This window comes from Eleginops maclovinus, chromosome 4, assembly GCF_036324505.1.
Source record: "Eleginops maclovinus isolate JMC-PN-2008 ecotype Puerto Natales chromosome 4, JC_Emac_rtc_rv5, whole genome shotgun sequence".
NCBI lineage: Eukaryota > Metazoa > Chordata > Actinopteri > Perciformes > Eleginopidae > Eleginops > Eleginops maclovinus.
In genome coordinates this window covers 28,598,182-28,614,284 of record NC_086352.1, presented here as the reverse complement: position 1 = coordinate 28,614,284, position 16,103 = coordinate 28,598,182, and the positions used below count along the sequence as shown (strand labels likewise).

The window sequence follows — 16,103 nt, the reverse complement described above, 5'->3', positions numbered from 1 at the left end:
GTGAAAAAACATCCCGATGTGAGAGGCAGCTGATGACAAGGCCAGAGCCCGGCTTTCAGGTGACGTCCTGGGACAGAGTGCTTGACATTTGTCCCCTCTACAGGAAGTGACCCGGTGGCTTTGTCACAGCAGGAGCAGATAGAGAGAACAGGTTGAATTGATTTAACCTTTGACCCCTGAGAGTAGTGAACACAGAGGACGGTGGGCCTAATCTTTTCTCAAGAGTGAAACAGAGGAGGAGCTGTCAATCAAAGAAGTTTTAAGATGGTTCACAAAAAGTAAAAGGAGTAATACAACGCTGCCAAACACTCAGTGATTTAAAAGGTGTTTCTGGTGCACTATATCTTAGTGCTTTGAGTTTTTGAGATTTTTTGTTGCAACGCTCTTGTAAAAGTCTTGTGTTGTTATGTGGTTTATTATAATTAAATGCTTCATATTCTATTGGATATTTTGTATGTAAAATCTTGGCTTATAGAGTAACTATAAATAACTGTCAGATAAACAGATCAGAGCAAAAATAAGTACTTGAAATGTACGTTCTATACCACTTATACCTACTTATTATAAAAATGGAATGATATTTTTCCCCATATTGTGACTAACCGTCCCTCTACTCCTCAAAGCATGTGAGGAAATACAGTTTTCTCTTTGCAGCGGTTTGCTTGTTTTGTAAGAGAGGGGAAACCGGGAGCTTTCAGGAACAATGACTGAAAGTTGCAGAGCAGTGAGGAGTCACACATGAGTGATCGGAGCTGGAGTTCAGATCAGAAGCAGCTGTCTGCTCACTTACTGTATGTGTTAAAATAACAACTATACCATAACAAATGTGATTGTGTTCAGTTAGATGAATACTCTTTATTTCTGAATGGTCTTTATGCTTGTAGAAAGTTGTCTTTACCAGTAGATGTTATTTTTTAGAAACATTTCAATTTAAACACAGAAAAAGACACAGATACCTGTGAGAAACAGTTTAATATAGCTGTGCAGGAAGGACAACCCTAAAATGAGTCAGCATTTTACCAGCAAGCTGAAATGATCATGTCAACATGTGGATTTATCAAATATGTTGACAATAGAAGATAAGGAAAGTCTAGGGTTTGCACTGTATTAATATCAGAACACACTATGGCCTGAATGGGTGTTTGTGTGTGTGTGTGTGTGTGTGTGTGTGTGTGTGTGTGTGTGTGTGTGTGTGTGTGAGTGTGTGTGTGTGTGTGTGTCCTTCAATTAAAGCACTTAGTCGCGGACATCGAGAGGTCAACTACCTCGCCATGCAACAGGAAGTGGTAACTCACAGTGGGCCAGCGTCACTCAGCCTGCTGTCCACACAGATGTCATACACCTGTCCACCTCCACCTTCCCTTTCACATCACGACATAGCAGCTGCCTGTTGATCAACCCATTTGCATACATTTTCCTGGTTTAGAGGAACCTCTTTGCTTGTATTTGGGGAGGATTTAGTCTCTACGCTTAAGCTATACAATTAGTTAAGAAACCACTATTGCCATATTGTAATTTGTTTTGAATGGATATGTTGTCGATATGGTTTTCACAGAATAAAACTTCAGGCCTATCGTCAGCTTGCTGAAGGGATTCAGTTCGGAAGAGATCACATTTTAAGAAACAAGGTAAATAAATCAAATCTTTTGAGGTAATCATCTATTTGAGCTATAAACTGAGACATTTTTTAAATGTATAATGAATAAAAACAACTATAGCTATGCAAATTGCCAAAATTGCAATTTTTTAAAGAACATCATACATTTATATTTACAGTACATTGATAGACACAGATTGTTTCACGACAAAGTCAGGCAGGGGAGTTATATTCAAAGGGAAATGGACACACTATCCCATGAAGTACTGTACGAGAAAGAAAAACGACAACTGTTGAAATAGTGGCATTTTATGGCAATCTGCTTTCTAAACGGAGAAATGCAGAATTTGCATATTCAACCTATTTATTTGAATTACACTGATACTGAGACAGTCTTGTTTTAAAAGCTATATTTTATGTTTCATGTATCCTGTTGTTTATATTTGTATCCCTCTAAAAACCCTCTGAGCCATCTGTATCCCCACTTTGGCCATGACATTGGTGCATGCTTAGCATCACATATTGATGCATTTGCACTTTACGGCATGAAGTAACATGTAACCTCCAATTAAACACGGGCACGTCTAACAGCCCACAAAATAGGAATGTTATTGTTCGTTCAAGACAATATTGCAATGATTTATGTTTCCATTGCATTTTGTTTTATTCATTTACAAACCTACCACCTTGCATAAAGCCTTTTTTCAACTGTTGGAATTTTTTGTTTGAATTGTAATGTGTTTTATTCCTGGGCAAATTCAATTCAATTGAAACACATTTCAAAGTTCATTAAAGGGGTTTTGTTTAAAGAATACTGTTTCTCTATCCGGTAAGACTTACAGGGAACAACTCATAAGCCAGACGACGGTCAGTTTACTTTGACTGTTAACAGGAGTCATAAAAGTGAGGAGGGGGTACAGTGTAAGTCAGTGTGTGTGTGTGTGTGTGTGTGTGTGTGTGTGTGTGTTCATGTGTGTGTGTGTGTGTGTGTGTGTTCGTGTGTTCGTGTGTGTGTGTGTGTGTGTGTGTGTGTGTGTGTGTGTGTGTGTATGTGTATGTGTGTGTGTGTGTGTGTGTGTGTGTGTGTGTATGTGTGTGTGTGTGTGTGTGTTTGTGTTGTAGAGTCCCTCTGAGCTCTAATCCATCTGGAAACGCCATCCAGGTCCTGCAGACTGTCACCCTGTCCTGTTCCACGTGTCCCAACATGTCGGCTCTCAGCAGATCACACCAGAATATGTTTTCATGGTTTCCTCATTTGAGCTTTGAGGATGACGCTAATGACAGGGGTAGTTTACTATTTGTTCATGAGTTCATTAGAAGAAAAAAAAACAGCAGGGACTTACAATGCTGTATACTACTGTATGTGCCGAGTGGGGTTGTATACTTCTGGTCACAGTTCATAGGTCTTTCATTCTATCATTACAATTGTTATACACTTCTGAATGACTTCATATCATCGTTTTCTGTTTCTGTTGAACTTTGAAAAATAATGGTGGTGAAAAGTTGTTCATTTGGATTAATAAACACATGAACCATAACTACAAATCAAATACAACAAACAGCAGATGATGCCCTGAACACTTATACCCCCTAACATAATAAAAATACACTCGCTTGATACTCAACACTATAAACTGTCCTTGCATCAGTCCCTAGGGGATATCTAGTATACTGGTTTGAAACACGAGACGTTAGCTGTATCGCCAAGCAGACGGAAACGAGATTAAGAGCTCCAGACCAACTCAAAAAGCTGAGAAAGTGGGAAAGGATGTTGGTTCAGCAGATTTACAGAACACGTTAAGCAGTGTTTGTTACTGGAGTCAAAATCTCTGTTCTAAAAGGAGATTTGTGAAAGTAAGTCCTGTCACTGACTGGCTAAGGGGGAGGAGGTCATTACGTGTGTCAATGATGATTTTCTCCAGAGTGGATCCCTTTTTATCTGACTCATATCTATTGCTATTGTTTCTTTTAACCATGTTTCTGATTAACAGTTGACCAGGCACTGCTCAAGTGACCTTTCCCTACAGACTTTTTTGATGCTTCCATAGTGTTTCTACTATCCCCAATTTGTGCCTCTTATGCTTACATTGGCAACACAGAGATAATCATTGGTTCGTCTTAAAGAGAATTTATCAGGACTAAAGGTTATTTAAAGCCGCTTGTTATTCTTCTGAAGGTATACCCAAAGACACATAAGCATATGTTTCTAAATGACCTTATTGATTTTTCAAATAATGATCATGAAAAGCCAGAAGTGTACAGAAACCAAGCCGATTTACTCAAGTACTGTACTTTTGAGATACTTGTACTTTAATTGAGTATTTCAGTTTTATGAAATATGCTTTGTACTTCTACAATTCAGAGGTAAATTTTGTACTTTTACTCCATTACATTTATTTGATACCTTTAGTTACTTTACAGAATTGGATTAATGATGTGAAATATAATCAACACTTAAATCAGACTTCAGTTCCACCAGAGTGGCTATGTTTGCTGTTGGTACTTGATGCTAATACTTTTGTACTTTTACCTGAGTAACATTTTGAAAGCAGGACTTTTAACAGAGTATTTCTACACTCTGGTACTTCGACTTTTACTCAAGTACAAGATCTGAGTACTTCTTCCACTTCTGTGAAAACCACACTTTGGGGCTACTATCTTCTAATCAGCAGTAGTATAGAGAGATGGAATGACGGCGTACCCTAGTGTCCTTTACATTTCAGACATATTCAGATGAAAGGGTGACTGGATACTCTGAATAACCCGAAGGTGTTAACGTGGTTGTAAATGTGTTAGCCGTGTGACAGACACTATAGTTAGCTTGAGTTCAGTCTCATGAGTTAACAGAATAGAACAAAAAACTAAAAAACATCTGTATATAGTGTTTTCCTTCCTAGGTTCTCTATAGTCCAAGAAAAAGGAGAGGGGAGGGCCTGGGAAATGAAAGCACATCAGTGGTCAGCTTGTTATTAGAACGTTTCTGTGCAGCTCTATCATGTGTCTTAAATACAAATCCAAACACTGATTTTCAGTGTTAAACTAACTGCTATTTGATAGAAAATCTTTCCAAACCATAGAAGGCCTATACAAATGTTTTATGTTTGGATTCGGATGAACTATTCTTATTAGCTTTATATTAGAATCAAGGATGTCAAGGAATTGCATCAGGTCTCACTATTAGACTCTTGAAGCTCTGGAGCAATAAACCGGATCACTGTAGTTGAATAAACACAAAACACAGTGAATCAGTTCTAATTAGGACACATCGAGTTGACTCCAAGTCTTCTGGAATGCTCAAAGTCTTTACACACCAAACCTCTGGTACCAAAGTGTATGGCTGAGGAGGTGTGTTCCTTCCAAAAAATGACACTCATACTAAAGGAATCAGGGTGTGTTTGTGAGCCCATATGTCAACAAGACTGAAAAGAAGAACTTTCTTAAGATTTTACAAATCAGCAAAAAATGTAAATTATCCCACAAGAGTGACTCACTTAATACTCTTGTTTAACATTATTACGAAATAGTGTGTGACCGTAATGATTTGGTATTTTTTCCTGGCCTTGGCTTTTAGTCTTTCAAAGTTAATAATGTAAAAGTGAAAAAGAACAAAGAGAATTTAGTTTAAAAAACATTTAGAATAAATTGATATAAAAAGGTTTCCTCCCTCGTAAAGAAGAGAATAGAACTTTTTTATTATTTATTCTACTATTTTAATATTACTACATATACATACACCCATTTACAGGGTGAAGAGAAAAAAATAAGGTAAAAAATGAGTTCATACAAGTCCATGTTGAGATGAGACATTTTTATTTATCACCTATTTTTTTTAATAAATTGTGATAATAGTTATTATTATTATTATTATTATTTTCCTTATCATATATCCATAAAACATTTTTTGAAGTTTTTGTATTGTTATGGTATTACACCGCCTGGTGCCGTGGCTTTACCTGGTTCACTGGGATTGGTATCTGTTGGTCATTTATCCTGCCTCTGATTGGCTGCCTGCTCTGATGTTCAGGCTGTGTCGAACTGGAGAGAGCCGGGTCCGGCGCCGCCCGCCAAATAGCAGCCTCTGTGGTTAATTTTCCAAATGATACGCAGGATTATAGGAGCAGACTGTAAAGTTTAGTATCAGACTGCAGGATTAATACTGAGCACCGTCTGTAATCACAATGATGGAGGAAGCAATACTCTGCCCTCTCAACTGAAAGCAGAAGTCTGGTGATAGCACTTATTCTTCCTACAGTATACAAATCTCTGGGAAATACCAAACAGTGAACCTATCTAATATTACCTGCTGCCTCAAATATTCAAAAGTTGATTAATCCGCCACTGAAAGTAGTCCGCACCAAATGAAGAATTGATCCTCTTACTATAAAGATTAGCTTTTAGGGAAGTTACTGAGCCTTTAAAAAAATGGAACTATGTATATGTGTTTCTCAAAGTATTGATGGTGGCTCTAATGCAATGTTAGAGCCACCATCAATGTTCACATACTGAAGAAATGTCACAGCATAATTTAATAAAAAGAAAATACCAGAAAATTCATGTGTGGCCACACTCATCTTCCGTATATATATATATCTAGCCTGTACAAAAAACCGCCTATATATCACACTTGTATAACACCTGGCAGGGATTACAAAACTAATCTTGGTGAAACATTTTTGGAACATTGAATGCAATAAATAAATGTGTGACCTATTTACTTTTGTTGTTCTGTAACTGTTTTCCTTTTTATGTCAACCTAGTCTTTTTAATAGAGCTGGAAATTATATAATTATTCCAAGACTGACACATTTTTCGGCATTTGATTCTGCAGCCATTAGGTTCATGTTCTTTTGGTTTATTTGCATGTGTCCCGGGAAGAGTGTGAGAGTCGGGAATATTCCGAAATGATACCAGCCTCAGTTGAAAGGGCACTTGTCTTAGATTTCACAAGCTGCTAAATTTAACATGCTGCCTTCCCATTAAGCTATGAGTGATGTGAGCTGTTCTGTACCACAGTACCACTGTAAGTCTCTGAGGCTGTGAGAAATCTCACTTTTATAGGACAACAAACAAATAAACAAAGCAAGGTTCAAGGGTTTGTATTGTCAGATGCACAATAGCTACAGTGTAGTTAATGGCAATGAAAATCTTAGGTCCTGAGCTCAAAGGTATTGGGAATTATAATTGCAGTGTCAAACCTAAATGTACTACTGTGTCTTCATACATTCTGGTTTATGCTATCCAAAAATAAACAAAAAAATGTAAATATAATATGAGACCTTATAATTACGTTAATAAATGATAATATTTACCCCATAGAGGTAACTTTATATTCAGTTTTTAAAGTTTGCTACTGTTTCTCTTTCAGGTTTTTATCAGAGTTTTGAATAATCTAAAAAATCACATGACCCACTTTTTATTATATGTGCTTAGTAATAAGAAATATGGCATTTATCTAGATTTTCTGTAGATCAGGCTGTACAAAAGCAACGTATTCAGCAGAGCCATCATTAGCAACAACAGAGAAGAACTATAAATACTTAAAGTCAGTCTGTCTTTGTGAGTTGGGATCATTTCACCTGTTTGGACAAATTGTCTTAAACTGTTATCCAGTGATCCCCCTTCCCCCCTTCCCCCCTTCTCTCTATCACACACACGTGGAGATCAGAGACCTGACGACTGTGTGACATAATGACCTCCTCAGCGGGACGTCAGACTGAAACTCTCAGCAGTCAGTTCTCTGTCAGTCTGATAAACCAAAGTAAGATAGTACATCCAAGCTCCAGAGATACACATTTACTGTTATTTAACTGACTTTCATCATTGGACTTTTTCTTTTTTTCTTGATGATCCTGACAACTTCCAGAAATTCTGACTTTTTTAAACTTAACCAAGTAATGCACATGATTGTTCCGAAAGATTTGTTGGTTTTATATATTTTATTTTAAAAGACACAAAAACACACACAAATCTGTTAGTTTTTCAAATTGCCAAATATCTGCAATAAAATAGTTTGGAATGGTTTAGAACTTAACAATACTGTGGTGATATACGTATATTTGGCTTTATTATGGCTAATATATCACTGTTTGTATCCCATTATTAATAATAACAATTATAATATTAAGTTGCAGCACTGCGGACAATATATATGTTGTGTCGTAAATATATTGGGACCTTTAAAATTTATTTTTGGGAAACATATTTATGTATATGAGTGTCTAAATTTTCCAAAACGGTGTCATCCTAAACTATTTAAGGAGCTATATTAACAGTTATTATAAGTATATATCAGGTCAAAACCGTCTGCATTGAAAAACGTGTTCATCTTAAAAGTTATTGGTAATGTTTTGGTTTTATCATCTGCTTTACAAAATGACAGGAATCTACACAATCACATTTCTTTATTCAGCATGTCAACAATCATTTGAGTTTTGTTTATTTACTAGTAAACATCAGAAGGCAAGATAGACTTTTTATTGCTTCCTTTTTGTTGCTGGGCTTCAACTCAGTGACACCTGCTGCACGCACACACACACACACACACACACACACACACACACACACACACACACACACACACACACACACACACACACACACACACACACACACACACACACACACACACACACACACACACACCCCTCAGTCCATTGGTCATTTGACCACAGCCCCGCCTTCACTGACTTCTTTATAAAGCTGGCTAGCTGAGGGAGCTGTAGTTACACAGACGGGCCCTTTAAACACACAGATCTCCTCAGCACACACTTTCTACTTTACAATCAACTGAGTTTGACAGGACACACATATCTTTTCATCCTCTATTACTGATATATTTTATAGAAGATACTTTGTGGAGACTTTCTCTGTCATTGGAGGAACTTTTGGAGGAACTTTTATTCTTCTTGTCGCTGTGAGGGACTCTTCTGCAGATGGATCTGTCCGACCTTCCCTTCCCTCTCTCCTCCGCTGATGACCTTTACGATGACCCCTGCTTCAGCACCAGCGACATGAACTTTTTTGATGACCTGGACTCTCGACTGATGCACGCTGGTCTGCTCAAGCCAGATGACCATGTTCATCACCATCATCACCACCACGTCCCAGTCGCAGAGGAGGAAGAAGAGGACGAGCATGTGAGGGCTCCCGGGGGCCCCCATCAGGCGGGGCACTGCCTGCTTTGGGCCTGCAAGGCCTGCAAGAGAAAGACTTCACATGAAGACCGTAGGAAAGCAGCAACAATGAGGGAAAGGCGGCGACTCGGGAAAGTCAATGACGCCTTTGAGACCCTGAAGCGCTGCACAGCATCCAATCCAAACCAGCGGCTGCCCAAAGTGGACATACTGCGCAATGCTATCAGCTACATCGAGTCCCTGCAGTCGCTGCTCAGGACTGGCAGGGAAGACAGCTTCTACCCGCCAATGGAACACTACAGTGGGGATTCAGACGCCTCCAGCCCGCGCTCCAACTGCTCCGATGGCATGGTGAGAACAGCTGAACGCTTCATGTGCTGCCTCATGAAATGTTTGGAATGCCTTTGGGATATTTATTTTTGGCCACAGCTCTTAAATACATTATCATTGAAGGAAGACCAAACTCTTTTTCACTAAATCACAAGAAATGCTCTTCCTCCACATTTAAAATAGACAACCATTATTGAAACCAATGTGGTTTTGATTAGGAAAGAAAGCCTCCATCCAATGCAATGATCTTATGTTTGAAAATAAACCAACACATCATTATTTAGATGGACCTCCCAAAATATGATTTTAAATATTATGTCTTTATGCAAGTGGTTTTTAATTGTGTAAATGTCTTGTTGTGGGATCATGATTCAAAGAGTTTGTGTAGCCTCAACCACAAGTTACAAATGCATATATATCCTTCTTGATCATGCTAAAACTTGAAAAAGACACTAGCTCTTAAGTGTGTTAAGAGGTACACAGATGAGATAAAACTGATTATTTCGCAGAATTAAACTCTTTTTGTTCAACATTTTCAAAAAATTCTGCAAGTTTTTAGATACAGGTTTAAACCCTGAAAGGTTACATTTTAATCAATTCTGTGTATCATTCCTCTTGTAAAACATTGTGTACACTAATTGATCATTGATGTAAAATTGTTGACTAACATCTTTATTGGTCTGTGTTTCCAGACGGATTTCATCTCTCCTCGTTCGTCCAGAAGCGAGCACAGTGATGGTTCCTACTGCAGCCACACAGACGGTGAGTTTCATTTTCAACCCTGTTACTGCTGTTACACAATGTGTTTCTCTTTTGTATGGACTTGACCAGTTTGTCTTTTAATGGGATGACTCATTTCTGATGTAGTTATTACTTGAACACATTTTATTTCAATGCAACTAGCTTCCTCTTTGACAGTAATTTGCTTGCGTAATATAAAAGGAAATCAGTCATTTAACATGATTGCCTCTCCTTAGATTTATTCAGTAATATAACTTATGACCTGGTTGTTGATTTTTGTTGTAATGAGTATACAACTCCTCGCAATATGACTTATGTCTCATAGAAATAAAAACTTTTTGAAGCCAACTGAGCAGAAACTCATGTTGCCTGTTTCTTTCCTTACAGATTCCAGCACCAGTAAACCATCGCTTATTTCCAGTTTGGACTGTTTGTCCAGCATCGTACAGCGGATCAGCACAGACCCAGCTGTGGCCCCCCCAGGCGATAGCGTGGTTCCCCGTGGTCCTGAATCACCTCAGAGCAGCCCTGCAGGCTCCAGTTCCTCTGCTGAACCCAACAGCATATACGAGCCGCTCTGAACCACAACGAACTGAGGACTCATACTTTGCAGAAAGCCAAGACAACGTATTCAAGACTTTTTTTCTGCCATTTGAGATTTTCTTCAATTCAAGCCACCTGAACAAACCGTAGACTGCTGTTGGAATCCATTATCTCAGAAGGAAAAAAAAAGGAGATTTACCTAAATAATTTCTTCTTCAGAAATTACATCTATGGACCACTTTATAAATGTGTATATAAGAGCTGTTTGTACACACATGCACGCACACACACACACACACACACACACACACACACACACACACACACACACACACACACACACACACACACACACACACACACACACACACACACACATACACACACAAACTCATACAGCCACGAAGGATGAAACGATTGTTGTGTTTCAATATATTATTTATGAGTGAATGACATTTTAATAAAGAAATATTTATATTCTGTTAAACCATTCTACTGGTCTTTCAGATATGTTCCACCTTTGTTTACGTTGTTTAAAACAACAAAAAACAACATAATTTAGTAAGTCAAAAATGTCAGACAAAACAACATAGTATTTAATTTCCAAAAAAAGTAATATTATAGTGTGTCGAAAATATCAATTATCCTAAAAAAAGGACTGATGTCTAAGAAAAGTCGTAGTAAAGCATGTTGAAAACTACGGAAGCCGAGAACGGCCATGGATTTTTCTGTTTTTTATGCACTGTTATCTCGTGATAACTTATTATCTAGTTATCTCGATATAACAAAGATTGTTTTCTGAATTAATTTACTTCGTTATCTCGACATAACAAAGATCGTTTTCTCGTGATAATGAATGAATTATTTCGTTATCTTGATTTAACAGAAATGTTCAAGTCTGATGATTGTGCGATAGTTAATGTGATCATCCTGATTTCAAGCTACAAGAGCTGCCAATGTCTGGTCCAGGTGTGTCCCAGGGAGGTGAAAATGGCAGATCACATTATTGATCAACGCATCAGGATTAAACTAACATAAAGTGTGACTTACCGGTAGGCTACACCTACAGCCAGTGGCTACGGAAGCCGTTCGTGGCAGCTCTTGTAGGTTGAAATCAGGTCGAACATATTATAAGTTAATTCGTTATCACGAGAAAACGATCTTTGTTGTATCGAGATAACAAGATAATAAGTCGTTATCGCGACATAACAGTGCATACAAATAAAAAAAATCCATGGCCGTTCTCGGCTTCCGTAGTATAGTATGTCCAAAGAAGTAATATTATAGTATGTCCAAAATATCAGAAAAAAATCATAGTATAGCATGTTGAAAACTTCAGAATAAAAAAATGTAACAATTATTTTGAAAATATGTAATAATTAGTTGAAACATCAGAAAAAACGACATAGTATATTATGTCAAAGTGAGTCATAAAGTATGTTCTAATGATCCACAAGAAAATGTATGAAACAATTAGGTGGTTTGTCAAATGTCAATTGATGAGTCCATACCAGGTCCTGAGTGACGTGAACCCTCAGGGAGGTTGCTGACTCTCACTAGCATATTTCACATAGGCCTACTATGTAAACAAAAAGAGAAATGATGACAATGCATAATATGTTGAAAAAGTCATTGCATAGTGTTTCAGACAAGATTTTTATCACCACACTAATATCCAATATTAATATTAAAATATTCATATCTGAACATTAGAATCCGAACATAAATAATAGTGTGTAAATATTAATATTACTTTCCCAAGTATTTTCTGTCAAAGATATTGGTATAAGAATGTTAACATTAGTTGTAAATATAAAAAGTCATGGTATGATATGTTGAATACTATAGTATACGAATATAAATCTTAAAATCCGAATATTAGTATAATTATCTGAATATTACTATTAGTATATTCATCCTAGTAATAGTATTATTATATAAATGTTAGTATCCAAATATCCGTATTCATACCCGATTAGCCGTATTATTATGAGTTTGCATATCAAAACATTGTTATAAGTATCAAAGTATTTGTATTAATACCCAATTCATATGAAAAAGAGCGTTAAAGAGCGAAAATAACCAATACGACTGCATGAACCTACGGTCAATTCACAGAATCTTAATCAATTAATTCAGGGGCGTAACCACCATAGACATTGAGGGGGACACGTCCCCCCCAATGTTGGGAAAGTACCAATCTGTCCCCTCCAATATTTTGTCTAGTATGTGACATAAAAGTCCTCCTTTTTTCCTTAATCAGTCCCTTGCTGTTCCAGATTTACTTTCAATGTGGGAAACACAAGAGAACGAATCAACCAAACAATCAAGGAAAAAAAAAACATTGCGACCCCCTCCCCCCGTTGTGAACTTGGCTTAGCCCAGAATGTCATTTCTTAGCTTCGGAGAGCTAGACTTCGGTGACATAATGGATGACGGTCCCCCTCCCAAGAAACGAGACATTCGTTCATTCTTTACAGTCAGGAATGTAAGTGCAGGGTCCCTCTTTAAAAACTAAGCAAAATGGATGAATGAATGGAAACCCTTCATAAAAGCATTAAGGCTTATTCTGCTCTTTAGGCACTAGACAGGTTTTAGCAACGCGGCAGGGCGCATCGTTAGAGCTAGGCTACTGCACAGTTGCAGAGAACTTATAAGAAAACACTGGTTGATTAGCCTACCTTCCAGGATCTTGCCATGGTTCACATTAATACAGCTAGCTAGTAATCCACAACACGATAGCAACCCGAAAAAATCAAGTAGCCCAGGACGTTAGTGATTGATTTGATTTGATTTGATTTGATACATCTACACCACCAAACTAAATGCAAATTAGAAATATAGCTGTTGCATCTTCATCCAATAAAACATCTTCACTCCATAAGTATCCGTTTGATAACTTATTTACTTGTCAGAATTATCAGCACACACTTTACATTACAACACCGACTGGAACAGTTCCCGATCTCCTGCTACCTAGCTGGGTCTACCTCAATTGTAGCTTAACCTCGACATGCCCACTATGCAGGTCTCAGAGCGCCCTCTAGTGGACAAACAACATAACTAAGTACTGCACCATTAACTTATAAGTCAGTACCATAATGCTCAATACTTAAGATATCGCAATAGCAATGTGTTGCACACTTTAATAAATACTCTCCTCAAACTTGTATGGAGTTTTACAGAGACCTGTTTCTACTACCCGTACAACTACTAGGATATTAATTAAATACTACTGCTACTGCTGCTGCTACTACTACTACTACTACTACTATTACTACTACTACTACTAATAATAATAATAATAATAATAATAATAATAATAATAATAATAATAATAATAATAATAATAATAATAATAATAATAATAATAATAATAATAATAATAATAATAATAATAATAATAATAATAAGAAGAAGAAGAAGAAGACTAAGAATAAGTATATTTCTTTATTCATAAGTTTAAATTCAGTGAATTTTGAGGACCAAACAAAACAGATAATGAATTAAAATACTACTACTGCTACTACTACTACTACTACTACTAGTAGTAGTACTACTACAAATAACAACAACAATAACAAGTTTTTTTTCTTCTTATTTACATGTATTTCTGTGGAAGAGACAGTAGGCTACTGCTTAAAACACAAATTGGGAATTGTGTGGTGTATCGTCAGATCCTGGAAGAGCATGTGATATTGTGCAACCATGTTTTTGTGTTGAATAAATTATGTCGATGTAATAATTTTGTCCTTTTTGGCAAGCACTTTTTGCTACAACTTAACTTACCATGCAATTCTACAGTCATACTATCCCTAATCTGTTCGTATGCCATGCATCAACATATTTTTGTAAGGTGACAGACAGCAGAGAGGCTGGAGGAGATGGAGGCGAGGACAGAGGAGGTAGAGGAAAAGAGGCAGGAAGAGATAGAGGAGCAGAGGCTGAGGGAGAGGATGGAGGTGGTAGTGGAGGAGAACCCACAGTTGGAGATAGAGGAGGAGGTGGAGGAAGACAAGCAGAGACAGAGGCTGGAAATTCACAGGCACCTGCAGGGAGAGGACAGACAGGCACCTGCTCAGAAGATACACGTAAGATATTGGAATAAGAACAACAATTTTGTAGAACACATAAATAAATACTAAGGGTAAGCACCCAATAAGCTTAGTTTAGCAGTATAAGTCAACATTTCATATTATATATTTTTCAGGAGAGACAGACCCAGGCAGGGAGAGAAGTGATCAGCATGCAGAGGAGCTTGGTAGCTGCCCACATCAGCCAAACTCTTGTTTTATTCAAACTCAGTCCTTGACCAAAAAGACACTAAAATTTCAGGACAGCTGGTTTAGGAAGCACACGTGGCTTCATTACAGCAAGGCATTGAAGGGGGTGTTGTGTTTTTATTGTGCCAAATATTTTGCAATTCAGAAATCGTCTTTAGCCAGTAAGGCTGATGGGGCATTCATAACAACAGGTTTCAGTAACTGGAAAAAAGCACTTGAGAAGTTCCATCAGCATGAAAACAGCGACTGTCATGCAGCAGCGATGACCACTTACAGTGGGGCAAAAAAGTATTTAGTCAGCCAGCAATTGTGCAAGTTCTCCCATTTAAAAAGATGAGAGAGGCCTGTAATTTTTATCATAGGTATACCTCAACTATGAGAGACAGAATGAGAAAAAAAAATCCAGGAAATCACATTGTAGGATTTTTAATGAATTTATTTTCAAATGATTGTGGAAAATAAGTATTTGGTCAATAACAAAAGTTCATCTCAATACTTTGTTATATACCCTTTGTTGGCAATGACAGAGGTCAAACGTTTTCTGTAAGTCTTCACAAGGTTTTCACACACTGTTGCTGGTATTTTGGCCCATTCCTCCATGCAGATCTCCTCTAAAGCAGTGATGTTTTGGGGCTGTCGCTGGGCAACACGGACTTTCAACTCCCTCCAAAGATTTTCTATGGGGTTGAGATCTGGAGACTGGCTAGGCCACTCCAGGACCTTGAAATGCTTCTTACGAAGCCACTCCTTCGTTGCCCTGGCGGTGTGTTTGGGATCATTGTCATGCTGAAAGACCCAGCCACGCTTCATCTTCAGTGCCCTTGCTGATGGAAGGAGGTTTTCACTCAAAATCTCACGATACATGGCCACATTCATTCTTTCCTTTACACGGATCAGTCGTCCTGGTCCCTTTGCAGAAAAACAGCCCCAAAGCATGATGTTTCCACCCCCATGCTTCACAGTAGGTATGGTGTTCTTTGGATGCAACTCTGCATTCTTTCTCCTCCAAACACGACGAGTTGAGTTTTTACCAAAAAGTTCTATTTTGGTTTCATCGGACCATATGACATTCTCCCAATCCTCTTCTGGATCATCCAAATGTTCTCTAGCAAACTTCAGATGGGCCTGGACATGTACTGGCTTAAGCAGGGGGACACGTCTGGAACTGCAGGATTGAAGTCCCTGGCGGCGTAGTGTGTTACTGATGGTAGCCTCTGTTACTTTGGTCCCAGCTCTCTGCAGATCATTCAGTAGGTCCCCCCGTATGGTTCTGGGATTTTTGCTCACCGTTCTTGTGATCATTTTGACCCCACGGGGTGAGATCTTGCGTGGAGCCCCAGATCGAGGGAGATTAGCAGTGGTCTTGTATGTCTTCCATTTTCTAATAATTGCTCCCACAGTTGATTTCTTCACACCAAGCTGCTTACCTATTGCAGATTCACTTTTCCCAGCCGGGTGCAGGTCTACAATTTTGTC

At 38.0% G+C, this 16,103-nt stretch overlaps 1 protein-coding gene across 1 annotated transcript; it reads left to right on the top strand.

Moving 5' to 3' along the window:
- The first annotated feature begins 8,331 nt into the window (after nucleotides 1-8,331).
- Nucleotides 8,332-10,784, top strand: LOC134862619 (myoblast determination protein 1 homolog). Its single transcript, XM_063880624.1, has 3 exons — nucleotides 8,332-9,081; nucleotides 9,753-9,822; nucleotides 10,189-10,784. The coding sequence occupies exons 1-3, from the start codon at nucleotides 8,530-8,532 to the stop codon at nucleotides 10,380-10,382; spliced, it is 816 nt and encodes a 271-aa protein (XP_063736694.1). The 5' UTR covers nucleotides 8,332-8,529; the 3' UTR covers nucleotides 10,383-10,784.
- The last annotated feature ends 5,319 nt before the right edge of the window (nucleotides 10,785-16,103 follow it).